This window comes from Podarcis cretensis (assembly GCF_951804945.1).
Source record: "Podarcis cretensis genome assembly, chromosome: 18".
Lineage (NCBI taxonomy): Eukaryota > Metazoa > Chordata > Lepidosauria > Squamata > Lacertidae > Podarcis > Podarcis cretensis.
The window spans coordinates 9,677,310-9,704,953 of NC_137188.1; the positions used below are offsets into that span (position 1 = coordinate 9,677,310).

The following is a 27,644-nucleotide window of genomic DNA, read 5'->3' on the forward strand; positions in this document are numbered from 1 at the left end:
CTTTTTAGGAGGGAAAAAGTGAGTCTTATAGAGCAAAAAATACGGTATGTTCTCTTGCTTGCATGGGAAGATGGAGTTTCTTGACAGCGCAGAGAATTCTGGGATTAAATGTCAGTCGCATCCCGTCGTTTCGAAAAATACCTTTAGACCTGTCTCTTTCTCCCTGGAAGCTCCCCAGGGAAAGAAGGAAGGAAGGAGACAGAAAAGATGAAAGAGAGAAAGACACAGAGAGGAGGACGGCTAGTGAGAAAAGAGACGAAAGACAGGCAGAGAGAAATATCCCAAACAATAGGAACAGAAGCCGAGTTGTGCCACAAAACAACCCATCCCGTTTTTATTTTAAAGATTCTAAAAAAAGAGAGAGATCAAAACACACAAGAAACAGTTCCGAGAGTTTAGATTTGAACACACAGTTAAGGAGAGAGTGAGTTGCGGGGAAAGAGCAAACCCTACTCCCTCTTGAACCCACCAGAAATAAAAATAAAAAAATCAGATCGGGGAGAATTAAAAGCAGCAGCAGAGTCCTGTTTCTGAAATCCGCGTCTTCTTTCCCCAAACGCAGGCACACACACAAACCCTCATCCACGAAAGGAACGTGCTTAGCAGGAGAAATGAGGTCCAACTCTGTTCTCCGGGCTAAGTTTAAGTGTATTCTTTGGCTGGGGGGGTGGGGAGACACTATGGGGCTCATCCGCCCCTCTTTCATTCGGCGAGGAGGCCGACTTGTCCTCAATACATCACTTCGTAGACGGACGCCTTCTTGTCTCCGGAACCGGTGACGATGAACTGGTCGTCGGTGGAAACGTCGCAGCTGAGGACCGACGAAGATTCCTTGGACTGAAAGTAGTTTTTATAAAAAAAGGGGGGGGGGAGAGAAAGGTTTAATGTTGAAAGGAAGCCGGGCTTGGTTTTCACGAGAGCAGGAGGTCACCGTTCTCGCACCCCGAACCTCAGGAAACAAAACTTTAAAACTAAAACCCTCCCATAAATGCTAGGGTGCTACATAAGGTGCTACACTCAATATGCCAGCAAGTTTGGAAAACTCAGCAGTGGCTAGAGGACTGGAGAAGATCAGTCTACATCCCAATCCCAAAGAAGGGCAGTGCCAAAGAATGCTCCAACTATCGCACAATTGCACTCATTTCTCACGCTAGCAAGGCTATGCTTAAAATTCTACAAGGAGGGCTCAAGCAGTATGTGGACCAAGAACTCCCAGAAGTGCAAGCTGGATTTAGAAGAGGCAGAGGAACCAGAGACCAAATTGCAAACATGCGCTGGATTATGGAGAAAGCTAGAGAGTTCCAGAAAGACATCTACTTCTGCTTCATTGACTATGCAAAAGCCTTTGACTGTGTCGACCACAGCAAACTGTGGCAAGTTCTTAAAGAAATGGGAGTGCCTGATCACCTCATCTGTCACCTGAGAAATCTCTATGTGGGACAAGAAGCTACAGTCAGAACTGGAAATGGAACAACTGATGGGTTCAAAATTGGGAAAGGAGTACGGCGAGGCTGTATATTGTCTCCCTGCTTATTCAACTTATATGCAAAATTCATCATGCGAAAGGCTGGGCTGGATGAATCCCAAGCCAGAATTAAGATTGCCGGAAGAAATATCAACAACCTCAGATATGCAGATGACCCTGATGTTGGGAAGGATGGAGGGCACAAGGAGAAGGGGATGACAGAGGACGAGATGGTGGGACAGTGTTCTCGAAGCGACCAGCATGAGTTTGACCAAACTGGGAGTGGCAGGGGAAGACAGGAGGGCCTGGCGTGCTCTGGTCCAGGGGGTCACGAAGAGGCGCACATGATTAAACGACTAAACAACAACAACAAATAAAGGCTAGGGAAAAAATGGAAGCAAAAAAGTTGGAAGGAACCCAAAGGTCATCCATCTTAACCTCTCTGCGATGCAGGAATCTCAGCTAAAGCATCGATTGAACTTCTCCCTAAAAGCCTCCAAAGGAAGGAGAGAGCCCATCTCCCAATGGAGTCCGTTTTCCCCGTGCTGAAAATTTATTCCTAATGTTTAGTCGGAACCATCACTGGAAGCCGTGGGTTCGAGTCCTACCCTCAGAAGCAGAAGAAAACAAATTTTCCCCATCCGCCATGCAACAGCTCTGGAGATATTTGAAGGTGGCTCTCATTATCTCCTCTATCTCCCAAGCTAAACATACCCAGCTCCTTCAACCGTTCCTCATCCGGCTCGGTTTCTGGACCCTTGACCGTCTAGAACAGGGGTCAACAAACTTTTTCTGCAGGGGGCCGGTCCACTGTCCCTCAGACCTTGTGGGGGGCCGGACTATATTTTGAAGAAAAAAATGAACGGATTCCTATGCCCCACAAATAACCCAGAGGTGCATTTTAAATAAAAGGATACGTTCTACTCATGTAAAAACACGGTGATTCCCGGACCGCCCGCGGGCCAGATTTAGATAGCGATTGGGCCGGATCCGGCCCCTGGGCCTTAGGTTGCCTACCACTTGTCTAGAAAAAACTCTCCAGACAACTTATTTGATCAGAGAAAAGGGTGTGGGTTCGAAAGCTAGACGAATTACCACCAATTCTTACGGATAAATGAATTATTGGTCCACAGCCACTCTGCATAGGTCTCCTCTCTCACCCATCAGCGGCCTGACCCTGGCTCTCTCTTACCTGGAATATGCTGGCTCCGTACGGCGTTCGCCAGGCGTTCAATAAGTTGTCCTTGCCAGTGCTTACGAACCATTTTCCTGTAATGGGGAAGAAACAGGCTGTTTGCTACGTCTCAATAAAGAGAATAATCTCATCTGACCATAGCTGTCAACTTACAGATTTGAAAATAAGGGACCAGCAGCCTTGAAAATAAGGGATCAGCAGCCAAAATAAGGGATTTTCCAAGCACAGGTATGTTCGACTTTTGAGCCCCTCCGAGCCAAAGGCAGAAAGCCCAGCCAGCAGCCAAACGAAGCCTCAAGCGGTGGTTCCCACAGCGCAGCAACCCGGCAAAGGGGATGCAGCAAGGAAAACCACCGTCCCCTCTCCGCTGGGAAGCGCTGAGCAAAGGCATGTCCCCAGGCAAGGCGGCCGATTTGATCGGCACAAGGCATGCAAGCTCCACCCCCCAGTCGTTCTTAGACTCCTTATTGGGTGAGCAACGCAGCCAAGCAACACAGCTGGAGCCTCCCTCCTCCCTGGCCGGCAGAGAGTGAGGGAGAGGAGCTGCTTCCTTTGAAACCCGAGAAATTTAAGGGACATCATCAATAAGGGACAGCAGCGGGACACAGCGCTGGGATAAGGGACTTTCCCGCCAAATAAGGGATGGTTGACAGCTATGGCTGGAAGGGGCCCTATCCTGCAGAAGCACCAGTTAGTCTGTCTACTCTTTACCTCCTCCCCCGATTTAAAAGCTGCACTTGGCAATTTGAGCTGTTCATAGTACAAAATATGTCTCTTGTGTAATTTTATTCTGTGAACCGCACCAAGATGCTGTGATGAAGGGCAGTATATAAATCAACAATAATAATAATTTTAGCAGAAACCCCAGGCTTACCGCAGGAGGCGAACTTCAGGGAGAGGACACAGCTCTCGTGGAGATGGAGTTGGTACTTTTCGGGCTTCGAGACGTGAAGGATTTCAACGTGGCTACTTTCCATACCGACCGCCAACCACTCCCCCGTGGGGCAGTAACCCAAGGAAAATATCTGGAAGGGCAAGGGGGGGGGAGATGGGAGACAGTGGAGGATGAGCCATTAGGGCGAAGGGAGCAGTGCAAAACCTACCTGCAGCCTGACTTCTCACTTCAACCTGTCAGGAAGTGGCTCTGCCTGCCATTAGCTTTAGCGCCACCTACTGGTCAGCTCCCAACCTCCCACCCAATCAGGGCTTCAGTGAGCACCAGCCATCACTGATGGGGACAGAGGGAAGAGAATTGAAAGCAGGGCATGCGCCAGGGTTGTGGCCGAGCGGTGGCCACAGTCCCATGGGTTCCGCAAGCCTCTGCCTTAATTTCAGCCCCCACCAAGTTTCTAGACCTCAATTCTAGTTGCAACGCAGACGGAGAGAAGCAAAAATGGAAGGCGCTGGGCGGATGGTGTAATTTTTTCGGTTGCCCAGGACGCAGTGATTTCTCTCACAGGTGCACCCAAGTTTCTAGTTCACATTATTATTGACAGGGAACAACCTGCTGAAATCTCCAAGAAACCAGAGGGTGAGTGGATGGAAAGAAGATTGCCAGGAGTTTGGGGAAGGATTTTTTTTGGGGGGGGGGAGACTGTAGCACCCCTCTCTGCTCCTCACATTTCTGAATTCTTGTTTTTAAGCTAAAGAAAACACGGCAGAAAATCCCCCGGGGGGATTGCCCCATGCCAAAAAGTATTTTGAAAACAACAAAAAAGGCATTTATTTTTTAAAAAAACGATGTGATATGTATAAAAGTTATGCCCAGTGCCAATATAAGAAAGAAAGCTTTTTCTCCCTTGTTCATAAATCTAGAAATTAGTAAGGGAAGTCCTTGTTCACACAAGGACTCGCTAACATATGGAACTCACCGCCACAAGAAAGCGATAGACGCTAACACAGATGTCTTTTTCAAGAGGGTTCTGGGAGGCTGCGTCTATCATTGCCAACTGTTAATGGGTGCCCAGAGGCCACACCCACTTCAACCAGGTGAGTCTCCTCCCCCTTCTGCCCCCTCCTTTGCCCCCCTCCCCATGCCTGTGAGGTGAAGTCGTGCTGTTGAAGCTGGCGCCCTTCGCGGAGGTCCCAGCACCGCACAGTGTTGTCCAGCCCTCCCGTCCAAAGCTTCGTGCCGTCGTTCGAGATGTCGATGCAACTGGCGCCGTCCGTGTGCCCCTGGAACTGCCTGGAAAGAAAGATATAAAAGGAGAAGGGAGTCACCCAATATTCCAGAAATGACAGATTAGACACGTTGGAATAATCGATCATCTGGTGCTTTGAAGCCCCAATAGACACCTGAACTTTGGGCCTTCAAAGCACCAGGTGCTATTTTCTGAAAGCACTCAGAACCATAGCTGTCAATTTTTCCCTTTTCTTGCGAGGAATCCTATTCGGAATAAGGGAATTCCCCTTAAAAAAAGGGAAACGTTGACAGCTATGCTCAGAACCCCTGACTGGCAAATGAAGCAGTTCTTACTTAATGATGGTGAAAGAGGAGAGCACAAAATATGGTCTGAAGATCATGGCCACTGGGCCCATCACCTCCTGGCAAATAGAAGGGGAAGAAATGGAGGCAGTGAGAGATTTGACTTTCTTGGGCTCCATGATCACTGCAGATGGTGACAGCAGCCACGAAATTAAAAGACGCCTGCTTCTTGGGAGAAAAGCATTGACAAACCTAGACAGCATCTTAAAAAGCAGAGACATCACCTTGCCGACAAAGGTCCGTATAGTTAAAGCTATGGTTTTCCCAGCAGTGATGTATGGAAGTGAGAGCTGGACCATAAAGAAGGCTGATCGTCAAAGAATTGAATTCTGGTGCTGGAGGAGACTCTTGAGAGTCCCATGGACTGCAAGAAGATCAAACCTCTCCATTCTGAAGGAAATCAGCCCTGAGAGCTCACTGGAAGGACAGATCCTGAAGCTGAGGCTCCAAGACTTTGGCCACCTCATGAGAAGAGAAGACTCCCTGGAAAAGACCCTGATGCTGGGAAAGATGGAGGGCACAAGGAGAAGGGGACAACGGAGGACGAGATGGTGGGACAGTGTTCTCGAAGCTACCAGCATGAGTTTGACCGAACTGCGGGAGGCAGTGGAAGACAGGAGTGCCTAGCGTGCTCTGGTCCAGGGGGTCACGAAGAGGCGGACACGACTAAACGACAACACTTAGGGGTCATCACAGAAGGGTGACATTTTTGCTGGCCAAAAGGCCTTTGTTCTGAAACCGGTGTCCCACTAAAGCAGTAATTTCCAAAGTTGGTTGTTTAGTGTCCGGGTAGAACGATGGGGGTGGAGACGCTACTTCAGGTATACTGGGCCCTTTAGGGCTTTAAAGGTCAGCACCAACACTTTGAATTGTGCTCGGAAACGTACTGGGAGCCAATGTAGGTCTTTCAGGACCGGTGTTATGTGGTCTCGGCGGCCGCTCCCAGTCACCAGTCTAGCTGCCGTATTCTGGATTAATTGTCGTTTCCGGGTCCCCTCAAAGGCAGCCCCACATAGAGCGCATTGCAATAGTCCAAGCGGGAGATAACCAGAGCATGCACCACACTGGTGAGACAGTGCGCAGGCAGGGAGGGTCTCATCCTGCGTACCAGGTAGACCTGGTAGACAGCTGCCCTGGACACAGAATTGACCTGCGCCTCCATGGACAGCTGTGAGTCCAGAATGACTCCCAGGCTGCGCACCTGGTCCTTCGGGGGCACAGTTGCCCCATTCAGGACCAGGGAGTCCCCCACACCCGCCCGCCTCCTTGGACAGACTGCAAGCAGGTAACACTCACCTAACAAGGGTCTGGTTCTGGAGGTCCCAGACCACGATGTTGCCATCGCTGCAGCAAGAAAAGCAGACCTTGGCATCGGGGCTGATGGCGAGGGCATAGCAGGCCGGGGCAGAGGACGTCAGCTCCGCCTTGATCCGGGGAGTCGGCGCCACCAAGTCCCAAATGGAGAGGGTGCTGGCCTCCCCGCCCACGATCAAACTTCTGCTGTCGGGGAGGAGTTTGCACGACCGGATATAGTTGTCCCGGTTCTGTGGCGAGGGAGGAAGAGGTTTAAGGAAGCGGCCGGCACGTTTGGAACGGAAAAACGATCAGCGCTCACCCCTGAAGATCGCGAATACAGTCGTACCTCTGGAATCTGTTCCTGAAGTCCGTTTGACTTCCAAAATATTCCGAAACCAAAGCGCGGCTTCCGATTGGCTGCAGGAAGCTCCAATTGGGAGCCGCATCAGACGTTTGGGTTCCAAAGAACATTCGCAAACCGGAACAGTCACTTCCGGGTTTGCGGCGTTCGGGAGCCGAAAGGTTCGACTTGCAAGGCGTTCTGGATTCGACTGCAGAGGGAATGGCGATATTCCCAGTTTCAGCGCTCACCCCTCAAGATCATGAATACAGTCGTACCTCGTACCTCGGAAATCGAACGGAATCTGTTCCGAAGTCCATTCGACTTCCAAAACGTTCGGAAACCAAAGCGCGGCTTCCGATTGGCTGCAGGAAGCTCCAATCGGAAGCCGCGTCGGACGTTCAGGTTCCAAAGAACGTTTGCAAACCGGAACAGGCACCTCTGGGTTTGCAGCGTTCGGGAGCCGAAAGGTTCGACTTGCAAGGCGTTCGGGATTCGACTGTAGAGGGAATGGCGATATTCCCAGTTTCTTTCATAAGCGATAGAAATAGCACACACAACACAGAAATATCCCACACGTCTGAATTCTAGGCCAACCGAAGAGGCAAAAGGTTTATTAAGTCATGCCTGGAAAATAAAATTGCAGCTGGAGTGATCCTGCTCAGGGCTGCAGCCTGCCAGCCACAACCTTTGTCAGAGACTCCATTCCATGTCCGCATCCCCCCTCACCTGACCCCATTCCAGATACTCCCCATTCCAGCCTTTAAGCAGCTTAAGGTTTGCTCTAGGTTAGAATATAAAATTGCAAATGGAGTGATTCTGCTCAGGGCTGCAGCCTGCCAGCCACAACCTTTGTTGGAAACTCCATTCCATGTTTGCTTCAACCCCACCCCTTGACCCCATTCCAGCCTTTAAGCAGCCAGTGTGGTGTAGTGGTTAAGAGCGGTAGTCACGTAATCTGGGGAACCAGGTTCGCGTCTCTGCTCCTCGACATACAGCTGCTGGGTGACCTTGGGCCAGTCACACTTCTCTGAAGTCTCTCAGCCCCACTCACCTCACAGAGTGTTTGTTGTGGGGGAGGAAGGGAAAGGAGATTGTTAGCCACTTTGAGACTCCTTAAAAGGGAGTGAAAGGTGGGATATCAAATCCAAACTCTTCTTAAGGTTTACTCTAGCTTAGAATATAAAATTGCAAATGGAGTGATCCTGCTCAGGGCTGCAGCCCGCCAGCCACAACCTTTGTCAGAGACTCCATTCCGTGTCCTCTTTCCCTGACCTGACCCCAAACAAAGTCATAATTCCAGGCCCATATCTCATTAACTGATTAATTTTTAGCGGGTTGACCCTTTGGGTTTCCCCCCTTCTTGCACATGGAAAATGCCGTTTTGAATGAGAAATGATTGGCACTCACCCCCGAAGATTGGTGCTAGAAGGAATGATGGTGATATATTTCTTTTAAAAGACAGGAAGCAATAAAAACCATCTTGCAAGGACCACGAGAGCACCCAAGTCGTGGGAGACCCTAGGGATGCGCTTGGGAAACCGAGTCACGCAAGCCAACATGCACCCACACCCACATCCGTCCTCGTACATACCAGGCAGTCCAGCTGTGCCACGGGGGTCTTGGCGCCCGGCTGGGCCACGTCCCACACCTTCACGCAGCCTTTGCCCCCCGTGTAGACGTGCTGCGTGGAATTGCTGATGGTGACGGCGCAGACCACCTCCCCGTGCGTCAGCGTGTGGAGCTGGCGGGCGTGGCGAGGGATGCCCGAGCCGATGAGGGCGTCGGGCGGGAAGGGCACCGGCTGCATCTGCCCGTCAGAGCTGACGTGAAAGGAGTACGCTCTGCGGGGGAAGCGGGGAGAAGGCTTTGGGTGGGAATGGAATGGCCAAAAGACCCCAGACCGCCATTCCCTGCAGGGTAAGGCCCCCCTCCAGGGGCCCAGGAAGGCGCCGTAAACTGCAATTCCCCTAAAATCTTTGCCGCCCTTGAACTAAATAACAGCACGACTTAGAAAAGTTCTGCACCAAACAAGGGAGACCTTGCAAAACGCTGTTGCAGTGTTGGCCTCTCCTGCCCGGCCAGCCAAACCCTTTCCCTGTAAACTCCATTCCAGGCCTCTCTGCCACCCCCCCCAAAACCCAAACACAGAACTGTCCACACAAGGGAAGCTGCAAATAATAATGTTTGGGTCTGGAGCATAGCTGTCAACTTACAGATTTGAAAATAAGGGACCAGCAGCCTCGAAAATAAGGGAACAGCAGCCTCGAAAATAAGGGTCCAGCAGCCTCGAAAATAAGGGATCAGCAGCCAAAATAAGGGATTTTCCCAGCACAGGTATGTTCGACTTCTGAGCCCCTCCGAGCCAAAGGCAGAAAGCCCAGCCAGCAGCCAAACGAAGCCTCAAGCGGTGGTTCCCACAGCGCAGCAACCCGGCAAAGGGGATGCAGCAAGGAAAACCACCGTCACCTCTCCGCTGGGAAGCGCTGAGCAAAGGCGAGTCCCTAGGCAACGCGGCCGATTTGATTGGCACAAGGCATGCAAGCTCCACCCCCCAGTCGTTCTCAGACTCCTTATTGGGTGAGCAACGCAGCCAAGCAACACAGTTGGAGCCTCCCTCCTCCCTGGCTGGCAGAGAGGGAGGGAGAGGAGCTGCTTCCTTTGAAACCCGGGAAATTTAAGGGACATCATCAATAAGGGACAGCAGCGGGACATGGTGCTGGGATAAGGGAGTTTCCCGCCAAATAAGGGACGGTTGACAGCTATGGTCTGGAGTGCTGTGTTGTTTTCTCAAGGTTGAATCCTGACAAGACAGAAGGACTGTTTCTGGGGGACAGGGCGGGTGTGGGGGACTCCCTGGTCCTGAATGGGGCGACTGTGTCCCTGAAGGACCAGGTGTGCAGCCTGGGAGTCATTTTGGACTCACAGCTGTCCATGGAGGCGCAGGTCAATTCTGTGTCCAGGGCAGCTGTTTATCAGCTCCATCTGGTACGCAGCATGAGACCCTACCTGCCCACAGACTGTCTCTCCAGAGTGGTCCATGCTCTAGTTATCGCCTGCTTGGACTACTGCAATGTGCTCTATGTGGGGCTACCTTTGAAGGTGACCCGGAAACTGCAACTAATCCAGAATGCGGCAGCTGGACTGGTGACTGGGAGCAGCCACCAAGACCACATAACAGCGGTCTTGAAAGACCTACACCGGCTCCCAGTACGTTTCTGAGCACAATTCAAAGTGTTGGTGTTGACCTTTAAAGCCCTAAACAGCCTCGGTCCAGTATACCTGAAGGAGCGTCTCCATCTCCATCATTTTGCCTGGACACTGAGGTCCAGCGCTGAGGGCCTTCTGGCGGTTCCCTCCCTGCGAGAAGCCAAGTTACAGGGAACCAGGCAGAGGGCCTTCTCGGTGGTGGCACCCACCCTGTGGAACGCCCTCCCACTAGATGTCAAAGAGAAAAATAACTACCAAACTTTTAGAAGACATCTAAAGGCAGCCCTGTTTAGGGAAGCTTTTAATGTTTAAATAGGTTATTGTATTTTAGTGTTTGTTGGAAGCCGCCCAGAGTGGCTAGGGAAACCCAGCTAAATGGGCGGGGTATAAATAAATTGTTGTTGTTGTTGTTGTTGTTGTTGTTGTTGTTGTTATCGTCTGTTAGCTTCAGAGGCTCAGACACGGGAACGCAAAGGGGGAGGTTTTTAGACACGGTTTATTGACATCGTTCCTTCGCTTCCGAGGCTCGGCCATGGGACGCCACCCTCCTCAATCCCCAAATTTGTCCCTTGCTGCGCACACAGACCCCCACACCATCACTTACGGCTTTGCTGAAGGCAAACCTGTCTGCATCCCTGTCGACAATCCCGGGACCCGCAGGTGAGAGTGGGGGTCGTAGGCAACCTGGTCAGACCAGAGGAGAGGATTTGCTTTGGTTAACAGGAAGCAACTTGAGTTTCACAAAGCCAGCCGACACCGAATCAAATTGGGAGCAAACTCTTTATTGGCAAAAACGCAGACTTGGCAGAGTGTCGTGGCCTAATGGGCGGAGCAGCTCATCTCTGGCAGGTCTTTCTCCATTTAAACCAGTCGGTGGGACTGGAAGTGCCTGTCTCCCCATAAGGTAAAGGTAAAGGTACCCCTGGGGTTGTGCGCCCATCTCACATAAGAGGCCAGGGGCCAGCGCTGTCCGGAGACACTTCCGGGTCACGTGGCCAGCGTGACATCGCTGCTCTGGCAAGCCAGAGCCGCACACGGAAACACCGTTTACCTTCCCGCTGGTAAGCGGTCCCTATTTATCTACTTGCACCCGGAGGTGCTTTCGAACTGCTAGGTTGGCAGGCGCTGGGACCGAGCAGCGGGAGCGCACCCCGCCGCAGGGATTCGAACCGCCGACCTTTCGATCGGCAAGCCCTAGGCGCTGAGGCTTTAACCCACAGCGCCACCTGCGTCTGCCCATAGTTCCCTCCTTTCCAGGGTTTTGCCAAGCAATTGGAGACTGCGCCTGCATCAGCCAACCTATCCTCTGCCCTTTTCATGCCTCTCCTGGTTCTGGGAGAGCAGTAGGGAAGGGAGCTTGTCGCAATGTAGCCTTATTAGACTTTACCGATTGGTGGGCTCTGCGTTGCTCCCGGAAGGAAGGAAATCAAATGACACCGAGGGTTGGTTCAGAGAAAGAGTTCTTTTATTCCGCTCTCCTGATAGCAGAAGTCACTTGCGTGGTCAGTCCACAGCAAGTCCAAAGAAATAAGAAATTTCATGCAGTATTCAGTGGTGTCTCGCAAGACGAAAATAATCCGTTCCGCGAGTCTCTTCATCTAGCGGTTTTTTCGTCTTGTGAAGCACCCCTATTAGCGGCTTAGCGGATTACCGCTATTAGCGGCTTAACGGCTTAGGAAAAGGGGGGAGCGAAAAAACTCGCAAGACTCGCAAGACGTTTTCGTCTTGTGAAGCAAGCCCATAGGGAAATTCGTCTTGCGAAGCGCCTCGAAAAACGGAAAACCCTTTCGTCTAGCGGGTTTTTCATCTTGCGAGGCATTCGTCTTGCAGGGCACCACTGTATATATCCTCCAGGCACCCTCTCCCTCCTTCCCCAGGAATCCAACCACGTCAGCCTATACACGCAGGTTGACATCACATATGTTCCTGCTCCAGTATTCTTAACCATAAAAGGGTTTTCCTTCCTGTTCTTCTGACTATAAAAGGGTATTCCTGTCCCCCCTATACTCTTATCTTGGAGCAAGAGGTCACCAACTCCAAGAACACACTCTGGCGCTGTTGCCAGGACTAGGTCTGTGCATCTTTGTGGTCAGGACGTAAGATAAGGCCCAGACTGTTCCACTTTGGAACGGACAAGGCCATCCGCCATTACCAGCCTTCATGGACTGATAAGGGAGAGAGCTTTGAGCACTTGTTTATACAGCTGGGTTTTGGCTCAAGAGCTCAAGTTAAAGCATTTCAGAAACGCTCCCTTGGAAAAGGAAAAATGGGGATTTTGGGTCCCTGCACAGAAACCCATTCCTTCAGCAGCGACAGTTAAAAGATCCAGATAATAATTTAATCAATGACCCAGCAGGGCAAGATTCCTGCATCGCAGGCGGTGTGACTCTACAATTCTACAATTCTATGATAAGCTACACAACCAGATTGGAACACAGGCCAATATTCTACACACCTGCTTTGGGCTTGAACAGGCGGGGAAATGTTTTCAGCCGGTGCCAAAATAAGCAGGGAATTTCAAAGCGACCACGGCAAAAGATCAGTTTCTTACAAACGCAGAATAACGAAGAAGGCTTCTTCCCATGGAGAGATGGCCATTTGCCACAAGAAATAAATCATTTATTGCTACTTCAATCCGCCCTTGATTTCACAACCATGAAGACCGGACACTTTTCAGTTTTAGGTGGAAGGTTTTAATTCAGTGGCAGAGTGGCCAGTCTTCAGCTGGTCCCGGGTGCAGCTCCCTGGCATCTCTGGGTTCAGCTAAGCCTGGCACCTGAAAGGCTGGTGAGCTGCTGCCAGCCAGTGTGCGCAGCACTGGTCTAGATGGGCTTTGACTCGGGTAGTGAAGGAATGGGTTTCCAAAACCTGACTGGGCAGTCAGCCCCAAAATCCCCATTTTTCCTTCTCCAAGGGAGCATTTCTAAAATGCTTTAACTTGAGCTCTTGAGCAAATGCATAAACAGAAACACCAGCTGTATAAACAAGTGCTCAAAGCCCTCTCCTTTATCAGTCCGTGATGGCAATGGATGTCCTTGCCAGTTCCGAGTGGAGCAGGGATGGCACATCTGGGTCTTATCTTACACACTGACGCACAGACCTTGTCAGGTCTGACAAGAGACCCGGGAACGGCGCCAAGAGTGCTCGTAGAGTTCTTCTCGCCCCAATATAAGAGTATAGGAACTGGAACAGGAACACCCTTTTATGGTCAAGAGTACCGGAACAGGAACAACTGTTTATGGTCATGGATGTCAACTTACGTGTTTAAGCTGACATGTTTGGATTCCTAGGGAAGGGGGAAGAGGGAGCCTGGAGGGATATATATATACTGCATGAAATTTCTCATTTCTTTGGACTTGCCGCGGACTGACCACGCAAGTGCCTTCTGCTATCTGGAGAGCAGAATAAACTCTTTCTCTGAATCAACCTCGGTGTCATTTGACTTCCTTCCTCCCTCCTGGGAGCAACGCAGACCCCACCAATTGGTAAAGTCTAATAAGGCTACAGTAGGACTTAGCTTTTGTTCAGAATCACGAGGACTGAAACCTTGCATTTAGCTTCGAGGAAGCACGGTGGCTCATTTGCAGGCTCAATCCACAGCATCTACAGGCTGGGCCGAGCACATTCCCCCTGCCTGAAATGCTGGGGAGATGCTGCCAGCCTGTGTAGGCAGCACTGGTCTAGATGGAGCAAGGGTCTGGCTCAACATAGGGCAGCCCCCTCTCGTTTCCCTAAGCGGCAATGGCCAAAACACTCACCAGAGGGGAACGCCCGTAGCTGGCGGCCCCCACGACCGCCGCCCCATTGAGCTGGGGGGTTACCAGGTGCAGCCCCGCATAAGGCCCCGCGCTCGCCATGTCGCCGTTGACAGACGCGTGCGCCACGTTGAAGGCGGCTTGGTAGGAGCTCTGGACCGTGAGTGGATTTCGCAGGCTCAGGGCTGAAGTGGAAGAAAAGGATCAAGGAATAGATGAGAGATGGGTGTAAAGGGATGGGACGCGGGTGGCGCTGTGGGTTAAACCACAGAGCCTAGGACTTGCCAGTCAGAAGGTCGGCGGTTCGAATCCCCGCGATGACGGGGTGAGCTCCCGTTGCTCGGACCCTGCTCCTGCCCACCTAGCAGTTCGAAAGCACGTCAAAGTGCAAGTAGATAAATAGGTACCACTCCGGCGGGAAGGTAAATGGTGTTTCCGTGCGCTGCTCTGGTTCGCCAGAAGTGGCTTAGTCATGCTGGCCACATGACCCGGAAAGCATTACTACACCCCAGCCTTGCCATATACATATCCAAACAGGACATTTCTTTAAACTTAATTGCTTGCCTTTTGCTGATCGGCTGAGGAATGGAGGGAGGGAGTGCAAACAGATATCAGAGGACATTTATTCCTTAGAGGGTGTTCTTGTGGGGTTGGTCAACCTTCCATTGTCGGGAACGGATTAGAAATTTCCCCCTAGGGATCAATGGAAATCGGCGACTCATGATGCAAACACTCACCCAATGTACAATTTCCAGGGAACACATTGCATTCGGATACCAGGGCATGTTTTTTTTGCAACCAATTGTGGTGTTATACGTATTGTGACCTCACTGTTATTTTTGTTGATGATAGCTTAGTAACTATTTGTGGCAATTGTTCGGAGTGAATTGTCAGTTCAGTTATTGTTTGCTGGTATCTTGAGAGTTGATTTCACAGTGCCCTCTTATACACTAATGGATTATTAAAAGGTAAAGGGACCCCTGACCATTAAGTCCAGTGGTGACCGACTCTGGGGTTGTGGCGCTCATCTCACTTTATTGGCCAAGGGAGCTGGCGTACAGCTTCCGGGTCATGTGGCCAGCATGACGAAGCTGCTTCTGGCGAACCAGAGCAGTGCATGGAAACACCGTTTACCTTCCCACCGGAGCAGTACCTATTTATCTACTTGCACTTGATGTGCTATTGAACTGCTAGGTTGGCAGGAGCAGGGAGCTCACCCCGTCGCGGGGATTCAAACTGCCGATCTTCTGATCGGCAAGTCCTAGGCTCTGTGGTTTAACCCACAGCGCCACCCGCATCCCACAATGGATTATTAGGATATAATAGTAAGCACTCCATTAAACATGTCCACAGCGAGGTTTAATTTGGCGAGTGCTTCACACAGCAGTTTAGCAAGCTGTTCTTGTGAAGCTCTTTTGCCGCTCTGTGAACTACACAGAGGCTCTGCAAGCTTCACAGTGCCTCCACCTCCATTAAAAAGTTCGCCTGGGCTCCCTGCCCTGCTTGCTTGCTCTCTCTCCTGCCTGCTGCTCGTCACACTGGAGTTGGGGTGGCCTCTACTGGCAGCCGCAGGATCTGCAGCGTGATGACAGCCTTACAACCTTATTTCTATAGGAAGAAAGAGCCAAAAGGACTTGAAGGCCAGTTTGACAGCAGTTCACACACCTCCCCACTCTGCCCCGCTCAAATCACAGACCCACTTCTGATCTTCCCCAAATTACCGAGAGATTCCACCGTCTGCTTCGCGACCCCTGGACGGAGCTGGGGCGTGCTGTTGCTGGAGGATCCCTGCGCCGTCCCTTCGCCTTGGGAAGTCGGGGTGCTGGATTTCAAACCGGGGGTGCCCACTTTCTCTACCTGGAAGGTATTACTGCTTAAATTTCATTTATTTACACCTCTGCCCCCATCCCTTTCCCGGAGAAGCTTGGGGAGAGCAGACAAAGTCCTTCCCACTCATAAAAGGGAAAAAAAATCACGACAACTGAGGTCTAGCTCGGGGTGTGTGTGTGTGTGTCTTCTGGTGGTTGTGTCTCTGCGAGACGTGAGGCATAGCTGTCAACTTACAGATTTGAAAATAAGGGACCAGCAGCCTCGAAAATAAGGGATCAGCAGCCAAAATAAAGGATTTTAGTCAACCAGCAGCCAAATGAAGCCTCAAGCGGTGGTTCCCACAGCGCAGCAACCCGGCAAAGGGGATGCAGCAAGGGAAAACACCGTCACCTCTCCGCTGGGAAGCGCTGAGCAAAGGTGAGTCCCCAGGCAACGCGGCTGATTTGATCGGCACAAGGCATGCAAGCTCCACCCCCCAGTCGTTCTTAGACTCCTTATTGGGTGAGCAACACAGCCAAGCAACCCAGTTGGAGCATCCCTCCTCCCTGGCCAGCAGGGAGGGAGGGAGAGGTGCTGCTTCCTCTAAAACCCGGGAAATTTAAGGGACATCATCAATAAGGGACAGCAGTGGGACACGGCGCTGGGATAAGGGACTTTCCTGCCAAATAAGGGACGGCTGACAGCTATGACGTGAGGTTGCAGGGCCTTCTCGGTAGTGGCACCCTCCCATCAGATGTCAAGGAAATAAACAATGGAGCGGGCTTTTAGAAGACAACTGAAGGCAGCCTTGTACAGGGAAGTTTTTAAGCTTTACTGTGGCTTCGTAGTTTGATGGACGCAAATTTATTATATTATAAATATAACATAATCATTAGCTGGAGGCACCAAACATGGTGAGCTCCGAATATCTGAAGAACCATCTGTTCTGACCAGCTCTGCTGGACGCTTACGGTGTTTTCAAGGTTCAAGGTGTCACTGCTAGCGTGTAAAGCCCTTCGCAACTCGGGACCAGTTTACCTGCGAGGCCGTTTTCCTACTCTAAGCGGCATATAAACGTACCAAATCCATCAAACAAAGCCAAGATGTTTGTGGAAGCAGTACGAGAACGGGCTGCTCTGTGCCTCAATTGTCGGGGCTTCCCCCCCAAAAAAAATGCTCCCTGGATTCCCTAAACGCAGGAAGGCATAGATCCCCCGAAATTACGCACGTACCGTGACCACCTCCTTGGTGATCCGGGATGGCGAAGAGCTGCAAGATGTTGGACTAAGCTGCATGGATTCCTTCCTCTGCAGGGAGATTTTATCAACCCCGTTTTCCCGGGAGGAGAAGGAATTGACGCTGTGTGGGGAGGAGGGATCCTGGTATGGGGAAAACAGAAAGAGGGAGAGAGAGAGAGAGAGAGAGAGAGAGAGAGAGAGAAACAGACAGACAGGTATCAGAGGTCCTTTCCAACTACCGTATTTTTTGCTCTATAAGACTCACTTTTCCCCTCCTAAAAAGTAAGGGGAAATGTGTGTGCGTCTTATGGAGCAAATGCAGGCTGCGCAGCTATCCCAGAAGCCAGAACAGCAAGAGGGATTGCTGCTTTCACTGCGCAGCGATCCCTCTTGCTGTTCTGGCTTCTGAGATTCAGAATATTTTTTTTTCTTGTTTTCCTCCTCCAAAAACCAGGTGCGTCTTATAGAGCGAAAAACACAGTAAATAATGCCTGTTCAGATATCTGCTTTCTGCAGGCCTCAAACAAAAATTCTCAGCAGCCAATATTGGTGCATTGAATGAGCAAAACGGGCTTCAGTTTGTGAAGCGGGACTAACCCCCTTCCTGAATTCAGCCTGATCTTTTATTTCCTTTCTCTTCCCTTTTATGAAGGGAAGAGATCATAGAATCATAGAGTTGGAAGAGACCACAAGGGCCATCGAGTCCAACCCCCTGCCAAGCAGGAAACACCATCAGAGCACTCCTGACATATGGTTGTCAAGCCTCTGCTTAAAGACCTCCAAAGAAGGAGACTCCACCACACTCCTTGGCAGCAAATTCCACTGTCAAACAGCTCTTACTGTCAGGAAGTTCTTCCTAATGTTTAGGTGGAATCTTCTTTCTTGTAGTTTGGAACTATTGCTCCGTGTCCGCTTCTCTGGAGCAGCAGAAAACAACCTTTCTCCCTCCTCTATGTGACATCCTTTTATATATTTGAACATGGCTATCATATCACCCCTTAACCTCCTCTTCTCCAGGCTAAACATGCCCAGCTCCCTTAGCCGTTCCTCATAAGGCATCGTTTCCAGGCCTTTGACCATTTTGGTTGCCCTCCTCTGGACACGTTCCAGTTTTTCAGTGTCCTTCTTGAACTGTGGTGCCCAGAACTGGACACAGTACTCCAGGTGAGGTCTGACCAGAGCAGAATACAGTGGCACTATTACTTCCCTTGATCTAGATGCTATACTCCTATTGATGCAGCCCAGAATTGCATTGGCTTTTTTAGCTGCCGCGTCACACTGTTGGCTCATGTCAAGATCAGCAAGTCCTAGGCTCTGTGGTTTAACCCACAGACTATAGCCTACTATCATTAACTTGGAAATATCTATACGCCCGCGAGAAGTTCTATTATACGCACGCAAAGCTCGTCAACCACCAAATTTTCTTCGCTCTTGTCTCCGTCGCTGCCCTGTAAAGAAAAGGGGGGAAACGAAAGCTATGAGAGTCTCCCCCAAAACCAGCTCTGTGAATTCGTTAAACTAAATACTTTCAATAAATGTGCAATTACAGCGGTACCTTAGTTCTCAAACACCTTGGTTCCCAAACGCCGAAAACCCGGAAGCAAGTGTTCTAGTTTTCGAACGTTTTTCGGAAGCCGAACATCCAGGGCGCCTGCACCAATCAGAAGCTGCGCTTTGGTTTTTGAACATTTCGGAAGTCAAACGGACTTCCGGAACGAATGAAGTTTGGTGCTTTTGTTTTTGCTATTTATTTTGCATTTTTGGGGTTCTTTCAGTTAATTTGTTTTCATGGCTGTGGAACCCAGTTCAGCTACTGATTGATTGATTGATTGATTGATTGTGTGTCTGCAGAAATGGATAAGAGCCCCCCCCATCCAAACAATGACTATCATCAGTGCAGGTAAGAAAAAAAAAATATTTTTATCATCTACAATACTGTCTTATTTAGTTTATAGTACAGTACATTGATGATTGCTTTTGTTTTAAGGATCAATGGTCTTGTTGGATAGTAAAATTCATGTTCAATTGCTGATTTAGGGGTTGTTTTTTAAAGTCTGGGACGGATTAATCCCTTTTGCATGACTTTGTATGGGGAAGCGCGCCTTGGTTTTGGAACGCTTTGGTTTTGGAACGGACTTCCGGAACGGATTAAGTTTGAGAACCAAGGTACCACTGTAATTGTCACTGTTATGCACACTGCGGTGTGTGCCTAGTTTTCCATTCCCCAAGCCCCCAAACCCAGCCCGCCGTACGTAATCTGTGGCATATTCTTTCTCTTCTGTTTTCCTCTTTTTGCTGCTGCTCAGATACTCCGAAATGGCTCGCATTCGCTCCCCGTTGGACAGCGCTAAGGAGCTCTGGGGAAGGAGGAAAGAGAAGCAAGTGTCTGTTTCAGTATTTCAGTCGCCGCACCTGCCCTCCCTGTGAAAAGCCCTCCCATCAGACGTCAAGGAAATAAACGTCTATCCAATTTTTAGAAGACAACTGACTTCCATAGTGAGTGAGTTCCATAGTTCAACCGCGCAAAAAACGCCTTCCTTTTGTCTGTCTTGATATTTTGGCAGCAGCACCCGCCTCCCATATATATATATATATATATATATATATATATATATAATCATAGAATCATAGAGTTGGAAGAGACCACAAGGGCCATCGAGTCCAACCCCCTGCCAAGCAGGAAACACCATCAGAGCACTCCTGACATATGGTTGTCAAGCCTCTGCTTAAAGACCTCCAAAGAAGGAGACTCCACCACACTCCTTGGTAGCAAATTCCACTGTCGAACAGCTCTTACTGTCAGGAAGTTCTTCCTAATGTTTAGGTGGAATCTTCTTTCTTGTAGTTTGGAGCCATTGCTCCGTGTCCGCTTCTCTGGAGCAGCAGAAAACAACCTTTCTCCCTCCTCTATATGACTTCCTTTTATATATTTGAACATGGCTATCATATCCCCCCTTAACCTCCTCTTCTCCAGGCTAAACATGCCCAGCTCCCTTAGCCGTTCCTCATAAGGCATCGTTTCCAGGCCTTTGACCATTTTGGTTGCCCTCCTCTGGACACGTTCCAGTTTGTCAGTGTCCTTCTTGAACTGTGGTGCCCAGAACTGGACACAGTACTCCAGGTGAGGTCTGACCAGAGCAGAATACAGTGGCACTATTACTTCCCTTGATCTAGATGCTATACTCCTATTGATGCAGCCCAGAATTGCATTGGCTTTTTTAGCTGCCGCGTCACACTGTTGGCTCATGTCAAGTTTATATATATACCGGAAACGTGGGAGATTACAAGGGTTAAAAAAAAATGGATGTACCCTGCCATATTAGAAGCAAAAAAAAAACTTGTTTTGATGAATTGGAAGAGCCACCAAAAAATCCCATTCAGCCCATGGATTGACAATACGGACAGACTAGTTGCCTACAAACGGATTGCATATCGACGCAAATTAAGAAGGGATAAATACGAAGAAATCTGGAAGGAATACTTAAGCGATAAGGCGGGAAGTAGAGGGAGGAGAGAAATATTGTTAAAAGGGTGTAGTTATAGGTATAAAAGGTAACGGGACCCCTGACCATTAGGTCCAGTCGTGGCCGACTCTGGGGTTGCGGCGCTCATCTCGCTTTATAGGCCGAGGGAGCCAGCGTACAGCTTCCGGGTCATGTGGCCAGCAGGACTAAGCCGCTTCTGGCGAACCAGAGCAGCGCACGGAAACGCCATTTACCTTCCCACCAGAGTGGTACCTATTTATCTACTTGCACTTTGACTTGTTTTCGAACTGCTAGGTTGGGCAGGAGCAGAGACCGAGCAACGGGAGCTCACCCCGTCGCAGGGATTCGAACCGCCGACCTTCTGATTGGCAAGCCCTAGGCTCTGTGGTTTAACTCATAGCGCCACCTGCGTCCCTAGTTATAGGTATATCAGTACTCAAATCTGAATTGTTAAATTGTATTATTAGTGTTATTGTGGTTTTTGTTGTATGTGTTTTTTGTGGTTGATGTTTGTATTGAAAAAACGATTAAATAAATTAATATACTGTATATATAAAAATAAGGAAACCCAAATGGGATGGGGCAACATGCTTTGCAGGCCCCCGCCCAAGGAGAAGGAGTGTGTGTCACATGCTCAATGCCCCCCTCCCAGGGAAAAAAAACAGGGGGGACACACAAACATCATTTTCAAAAGCGCAAATTGGCTGTCTCCCAAATCCTTACAGCAAATGTTTTGTTCAACGGGCTTTTCCCACTCATTCTTCTCCATCTCTCCCCACCCAGCTCCAAACACATACAGAGCTTTAAAAATAAAATAAGGGGGGGGGACCCAGATGCACGCATGACCCCCCACCCCCCAAAAAATTATTCATGTCTCTGTTTAGAAGTGATTTCTCGAGCGAAGGGTGCGGGGAAAGGAAAGGGGTGTCTGTACGGCTAAACAATTGGGGGGGGAGCGAAGGATTGAAGAATGGAAGGGAAGGGGTGGGAGGAAAAAAAGATACTTACGGGACCCGGGTCTCTCTCTGTCGCCATGGCAACGCGGATCAGCAAAAGGGAAAGGAGAGAGAGAGAGAGAGAGAGATATTTCAGTATCTCAAAAACAGCCACAATGGTGCACAGAGGAAAATAACAGCAGAATTGATATTTGTGAGCAAAAGGTTAAAATAATATTGTATCTATCTACCTATCTATCATCTATCTATCTATCCTCTATCTTTCTCTATATCATCTATCTATATCATCTATCTGTCTATCTATTTATCTATCATCCATCTATCATCTATCTATCATCTATCATCTATCTATCATCTATCTATCTATCTATCTATCTATCTATCTATCTACCTATCATCTATCTACCTATCTAGCATCTCTCTCTCTCTCTCTCTCTCATCTATATCTATATATCAGTATCCCTGTTTTTAAATGGCTAACAGGATTTCGGGGGGGGGGGTGTTATTGAACAGCACATTTCTCCCTTCCATGAAATAAACAACAAAAAAAGTTAGGTAACTTGTCACCGCCGCCGCCGCCTAAAGATGAGCAGCCGCTGACCACAGGCGACCAGCCGGTTTGCAAAAAGCAGGTTGCTCCCCTAGGCTGTGAACCGACTAAGCCCAGGGAACTAGTGGCAAGTTACTTACTTCTGACTTAACGAATGTGAGCCGGTCTGAAGTTATCGGCGAGGCTGTTATCTGCGCGACATTTATTTTAGTATACATTGTATTTTTTGCTCTATATGACTCATTTTTTCCCTCCTAAAAAGTAAGGGGAAATGTGTGTGCGTCTTATGGAGCGAATGAAGGCTGCGCAGCTATCCCAGAAGCCAGAACAGCAAGAGGGATTGCTGCTTTCACTGCGCAGCGATCCCTCTTGCTGTTCTGGCTTCTGAGATTCAGAATATTATTTTTCTTGTTTTCCTCCTCCAAAAACTAGGTGCGTCTTGTGGTCTGGTGCGTCTTACAGAGCGAAAAATATGTATATTTCCATTAAAAAAATACAACTTTCCCCCAAAGCAATAAAGTATATTTGTTCCATTGAACAGGGTAGATTTGTTGACATTTTTCTTCTTCTCCCCCCAAGGACTGACAACAAAATATCATCGTTCCCCACCCCACCCCCGAATATTTGCAATATTCATCTCTTGCCTGGGGAGCGTTTGAATTATGCACACCGATTCTGCCTGCTTATGCATTTGAAGGGTTTGGGGAGGGTCTGGTTACACTCCAAATTATTATTATTATTATTATTATTATTATTATTAACACAAGGTCACACAGGAATTATTAGCAGCGTAAACAGAGCACAGCTGAAACAGAAAGGTTTCCCCTGCCCCAAAGGCTGCAAAAAGCCCAAACAGCTCCCTCCAGATATTGATAGATTACAACTCTCTCATCACTACCCGGACCACTAGGCATCACTGCCAAGATGGGATGCTATCGTTAGGCAGTCATCTAGGGTGCATACGTCAGAGGGGCACAGTTTTACATGGATTAATTCTTGTTGAAACTTACAAATTTCTGGTGATATTTCACTCTTATGTTTTGAAGAATTTTAGCATTTAAAAAAAATGTACTGTCTTTTTCGCTCTATAAGACGCACCAGACCACAAGACGCACCTAATTTTTGAAGGAGGAAAACAAGAAAAATAATATTCTGAATCTCAGAAGCCAGAACAGCAAGAGGGATCGCTGCACAGTGAAAGCAGCAATCCCTCTTGCTGTTCTGGCTTCTGGGATAGCTGCGCAGCCTTCATTCGCTCCATAAGACGCACACACATTTCCCCCTTACTTTTTAGGAGGGCGAAAGTGAGTCTTATAGAGCAAAAAATACGGTAGTTCACACACTAGAATTGCTTTTTTATGTATATATGAACAGGGCCGAATTTAGGTTCAATGAGACCCTCAGCTACTGAAGGTAATGGGGCCCTTTATATGTCCAGCTGTCCTTTGTCAACAACAACAAATTGCTTCTGTGTTTTTGTGTTGAATCTATGCTATATGGTAATTGATGGACCTAATAGGTATCTCAAGCCATTTGCACGTAACAAAATACATATTTTATCAAAGTAATTGTTGAACTGAAATACAATTAAGAAGTAGTATATTAACAGTGAGGGATGCAGGTGGCGCTGTGGGTAAAAGCCTCAGCGCCTAGGACTTGCCGATCGAAAGTTCGGCGGTTCGAATCCCTGCGGCGGGGTGCGCTCCCGCTGCTCGGTCCCAGCGCCTGCCAACCTAGCAGTTCGAAAGCACCTCCGGGTGCAAGTAGATAAATAGGGACCGCTTACCAGCGGGAAGGTAAACGGCGTTTCCGTGTGCGGCTCTGGCTCGCCAGAGCAGCGATGTCACGCTGGCCACGTGACCCGGAAGTGTCTCCGGACAGCGCTGGCCCCCGGCCTCTTGAGTGAGATGGGCGCACAACCCCAGAGTCTGTCAAGACTGGCCCGTACGGGCAGGGGTACCTTTAACTTTACCTTATATTAACAGTGAAATACAATTAAGAAGAAGTATATTTTTTGGGGTTCCCCCAAGAGAGTGGGGCCCTAAGCTATAGCTTGTTTAGCTTATACGTAAATCCGGCACTGTATAGACCATAGGGTTGATCAGAGGTTATACACACACACAAAGTGAAAACGCACTTAATTTTAAATCTTTATAAAAAGGTAAAGGGACCCCTGACCATTAGGTCCAGTTGTGGCCAACTCTGGGGTTGCGACGCTCATCTCGCTTTACTGGCAGACGGAGCCGGCGTACAGCTTCCGGGTCATGTGGGCAGCAGGACTAAGCCGCTTCTGGCGAACCAGAGCAGCGCACAGAAACGCCCTTTACCTTCCCGCCGGAGCGGTACCTATTTATCTACTTGCACTTTGACGCGCTTTTGAACTTCTAGGTTGGCAGGAGCAGGGACCGAGCAACGGGAGCTCACCCCGTCGCGGGGATTCGAACCACTGACCTTTTGATCAGCAAGTCCTATGCTCCGTGGTTTAACCCACAGCGCCACCCGCGTCCTTTTAAATCTTTATAGCCACATCTTAATCTTGGCAACCGGAACATGCCCAAGCAAGCAGGACTTTTCTGATATCATTCATTTCACTCCTTTATTGTGAATAGCATTTTATAGAGGTACAAATAACTGTAAATATGAAAAGAGACAAAGTTTTCTCTCATTTTTTCCCTTGGTTATATCGTTTTCCTTTTTCTTATGTATTTTCTTTTGTTGTAAATATGTACTATGTTTTCTAATTTGTACTTAATAAAAATGATTTAAAAAAGAAGAGGAAAGGTTAGACTTTGGTACCTCTGTGATCCGTGTCGATAAGCCCTCGGTCATCCTTGGCGAGGAGCTGGGCTTGGGCGCCCAGCACTCCAGACAACGCCAGCAAGCCGGACGCGCTGCCCAGGGTGGCCAGACTGGCCGGCTGCATGCCAGACGGGTGAGGGGTCAGTGGGATGGGTGGCGCATGGTGCGAAAGGTGCTGAGCTTGGAGTTGATGCTGCGAGGAGACAGAAGGGGGTTTATAGAAGAGAGGAGGGGGAAACCAAATGTGGAATCACAGGACCATAGCTGTCAACTTACAGTTTTGAAAATAAGGGACCAGCAGCCTCGAAAATAAGGGATCAGCAGTCAAAATAAGGGATGTTCAAAGCACAAGTATGTTCAACTTCTGAGCCCCTCCGAGCCAAAGGCAGAAAGCCCAGCCAGCAGCCAAATGAAGTCTCAAGCGGTGGTTCCCACAGCGCAGCAACCCAGCAAAGGGGATGCAGCAAGGAAAACCACCATCCCCTCTCCGCTGGGAAGCGCTGAGCAAAGGCGAGTCCCCAGGCAAGGCGGCCGATTTGATTGGCACAAGGCATGCAAGCTCCACCCCCCAGTCGTTCTTAGACTCCTTATTGGGTGAGCAGCGCAGTCAAGCAACACAGCTGGAGCCTCCCTCCTCCCTGGCCGGCAGAGAGTGAGGGAGAGGAGCTGCTTCCTTTGAAACCCGGGAAATTTAAGGGACATCATCAATAAGGGACAGCAGCGGGACACAGCGCTGGGATAAGGGAGTTTCCCGCCAAATACGGGACGCTTGACAACTATGTACAGGACCGGGGAGCTGGAAGGGACCCCAGCGGTCATCTAGACCAGTGTTTCCCAACCTTGGGTCTCCAGCTGCTGTTGGACTACAATTCCCATCATCCCTGACCATTGGTCTTGCTAGCAAGGGATAATGGGAGTTGTAGTCCAAAAACAGCTGGAGACCCAAGGTTGGGAAACACGGATCTAGACCAACCCCCTGAAATGAAGGCATCTCAGCTAAGTATCCATGAGAAACGGCCGTCCAACCTCTGCTTAGAAACCTCCAAGGAAGGAGAGTTCACCACTTCTAGTGGGAGTCTGTTCCACTGTCAAACAAGTCTTAATTTCAGAAAGTTCTTCCTGATGTTTTGTCAGAATCTCCTTTCTGACAACCAGCTCGGCAAGAGGCAGTTTCCTGGCCTCATGTCGAGGCCGCGAGCTTCATGGTTGAGAGGGGATTTGAATCCTGGGTCTCCCAGGTCAAATCCGGCGCTCTAACCACTAAGCCACACTGCCTCCAAGGAGAAGGGGGTGTGGAGAGTTTGCTCATCTCCTTCGCTCCTTAACTCCCTCCTCGTCAGAAAAAACCATGCGTGCTCAAGAAACTGGGTCAGCCTTCGCTTTCTCGAGCCTTTTAAATTAAATATGGCCCGTTCGTTCTGCTATAAAGGAAAGAAAACACTTTTTTTTAACAAAAAGGAACCAATAGGAACAGCTGCCTCACAGGTTAACCACGTTACCGCAAACCAATTCCCCTCTCGGGATTTCTGCAGCCGCCACTCAGAGCTGTTTCCATTCTCTCACTATCTTTCAACACACTGAAGAAAAATTATAACGCTTTTATTAATTATTTGTGCCCTGCCTGGGTAGCCCCAGCCACTCAAACAGAAACCCCTTTTTTATATAAAAAAACCCCTCTTTTCCACGATTTTATTTTAAGAATAACTCTGGTACACTCTGAATATTAAGCAGAGAGGGACACTGTCCAGTCTGTGTGCTTTGCCTTTGCACTGTGTGATAGCAGCGTTTTCCTCTACCCTCCCTGTTCCTTTTTCCTTGCGTGTCGTAGGCACGGGTTGTTTGTTTTTTGAAATAATAAGTCTGCGGGTAGATACCGTCTTGTTCCGATTGTGCGAAAGCCGCTCTGGGAGGTTTTCCTGGCCGGAGAGCGGGGAGCAAACACTCCAAATAAATAACAGAGCGTAAAATCGAGCTCAGCCCTTATCAACTGTTTCCATTTAGAAGTAGGAGAAACAAGAAAAATGGAGTCAAGTGTCTAGTCCTCAAGATAAAAAACAGCCCACAGACTCTGCTACCAGGACTATGGGGTCATCAGAGGCCTTATATCTGTTGGGAGGGGATTGGAATGGAGTGTCTTGGGAAAGGGCTTGGCTGGCTACTTTTCCAGGCCTGGCACCCTGAAAATGGTACTTGGGGAAAGGGTACGGCTGGCTGGCACCCTGAAAATGGTTCCTGGGGAAAGGGTACGGCTGGCTGGTACCCTGGAAATGGTGCTTGGGGAAAGGGTATGGCTGGCTGGCACCCTGGAAATGGTGCTTGGTGAAAGGGTATGGCTGGCTGGTACCCTGAAAATGGAGTGCTTTGGAAAGAGCACGGCTGGCTGGCACCCTGGAAATGGTGTTTGGGGAAAGGGTATGGCTGGCTGGTACCCTGAAAAATGGAGTGCTTTGGAAAGGGTATGGCTGGCTGGCACCCTGAAAACGGTACTTGGGGAAAGGGACAGCTGGCTGGCACTCAGAATGCACGAAAACCTTCCGCTGCCAAGTCCTTCTCGGCAGACACAAACCTGCCATCCTTTCCTAGAGCTCGCCGGCTCCAGTTTCAGTCTTTCCGCCGCTGTGTGCGACCACGTGCCCCCTCTCCTCCCCATTCCAGACGTCCCACTCAGGACTCCCCAGACCCTTGCGCTAAATCCAATTACCCACAGCCATTATCATTACCGCGTCCCTCCGCTTAGAGCCTTTTCTAATCCGCTCATTAACCGCGGCGATGGAGCAATCTGCCGTCCCTGCCAACACACCTTTAAAAGGGCTCCCCTCCCTCCCTCCCTCCCTGTAAGATTCAGGATGGCATCCGTGCTGAGCTCTCGTGAGCGAGAAACACAAGCGGACCCGGGAGAAATCAGATTTGGTTTGCATTTAAAGGCGAGCCTAGGAAATTGCACACCGAAAGGGCAGAACCACCTCTCAAAATTTGCACCATCCCCAAATTCTGCATCGCTCGTTCGAGCAACCAAATCTTTTACACACACACACACACAAAGCACGCTTTAGAAGAGTGC

General features: G+C 49.4%; 1 protein-coding gene across 1 annotated transcript in view; it reads right to left on the minus strand.

The window, feature by feature from the left end:
* Positions 1-306: 306 nt before the first annotated feature.
* Positions 307-27,644, minus strand: part of LOC307207263 (transducin-like enhancer protein 1) — a 48,267-nt gene continuing 20,929 nt past the window's right edge. The window contains exons 8-21 of the mRNA XM_079961081.1: positions 24,581-24,776; positions 21,287-21,303; positions 19,046-19,150; positions 18,191-18,241; positions 16,788-16,934; positions 15,468-15,603; positions 13,750-13,931; positions 10,596-10,675; positions 8,376-8,625; positions 6,442-6,689; positions 4,698-4,845; positions 3,535-3,685; positions 2,658-2,734; positions 307-837 (exon numbers count right to left, since the gene is read on the minus strand). Coding sequence (XP_079817207.1) covers positions 730-837; positions 2,658-2,734; positions 3,535-3,685; positions 4,698-4,845; positions 6,442-6,689; positions 8,376-8,625; positions 10,596-10,675; positions 13,750-13,931; positions 15,468-15,603; positions 16,788-16,934; positions 18,191-18,241; positions 19,046-19,150; positions 21,287-21,303; positions 24,581-24,776 — 1,896 coding nt within the window. The 3' untranslated portion in view covers positions 307-729. The remainder of the gene's footprint in view (positions 838-2,657; positions 2,735-3,534; positions 3,686-4,697; positions 4,846-6,441; positions 6,690-8,375; positions 8,626-10,595; positions 10,676-13,749; positions 13,932-15,467; positions 15,604-16,787; positions 16,935-18,190; positions 18,242-19,045; positions 19,151-21,286; positions 21,304-24,580; positions 24,777-27,644) is intronic.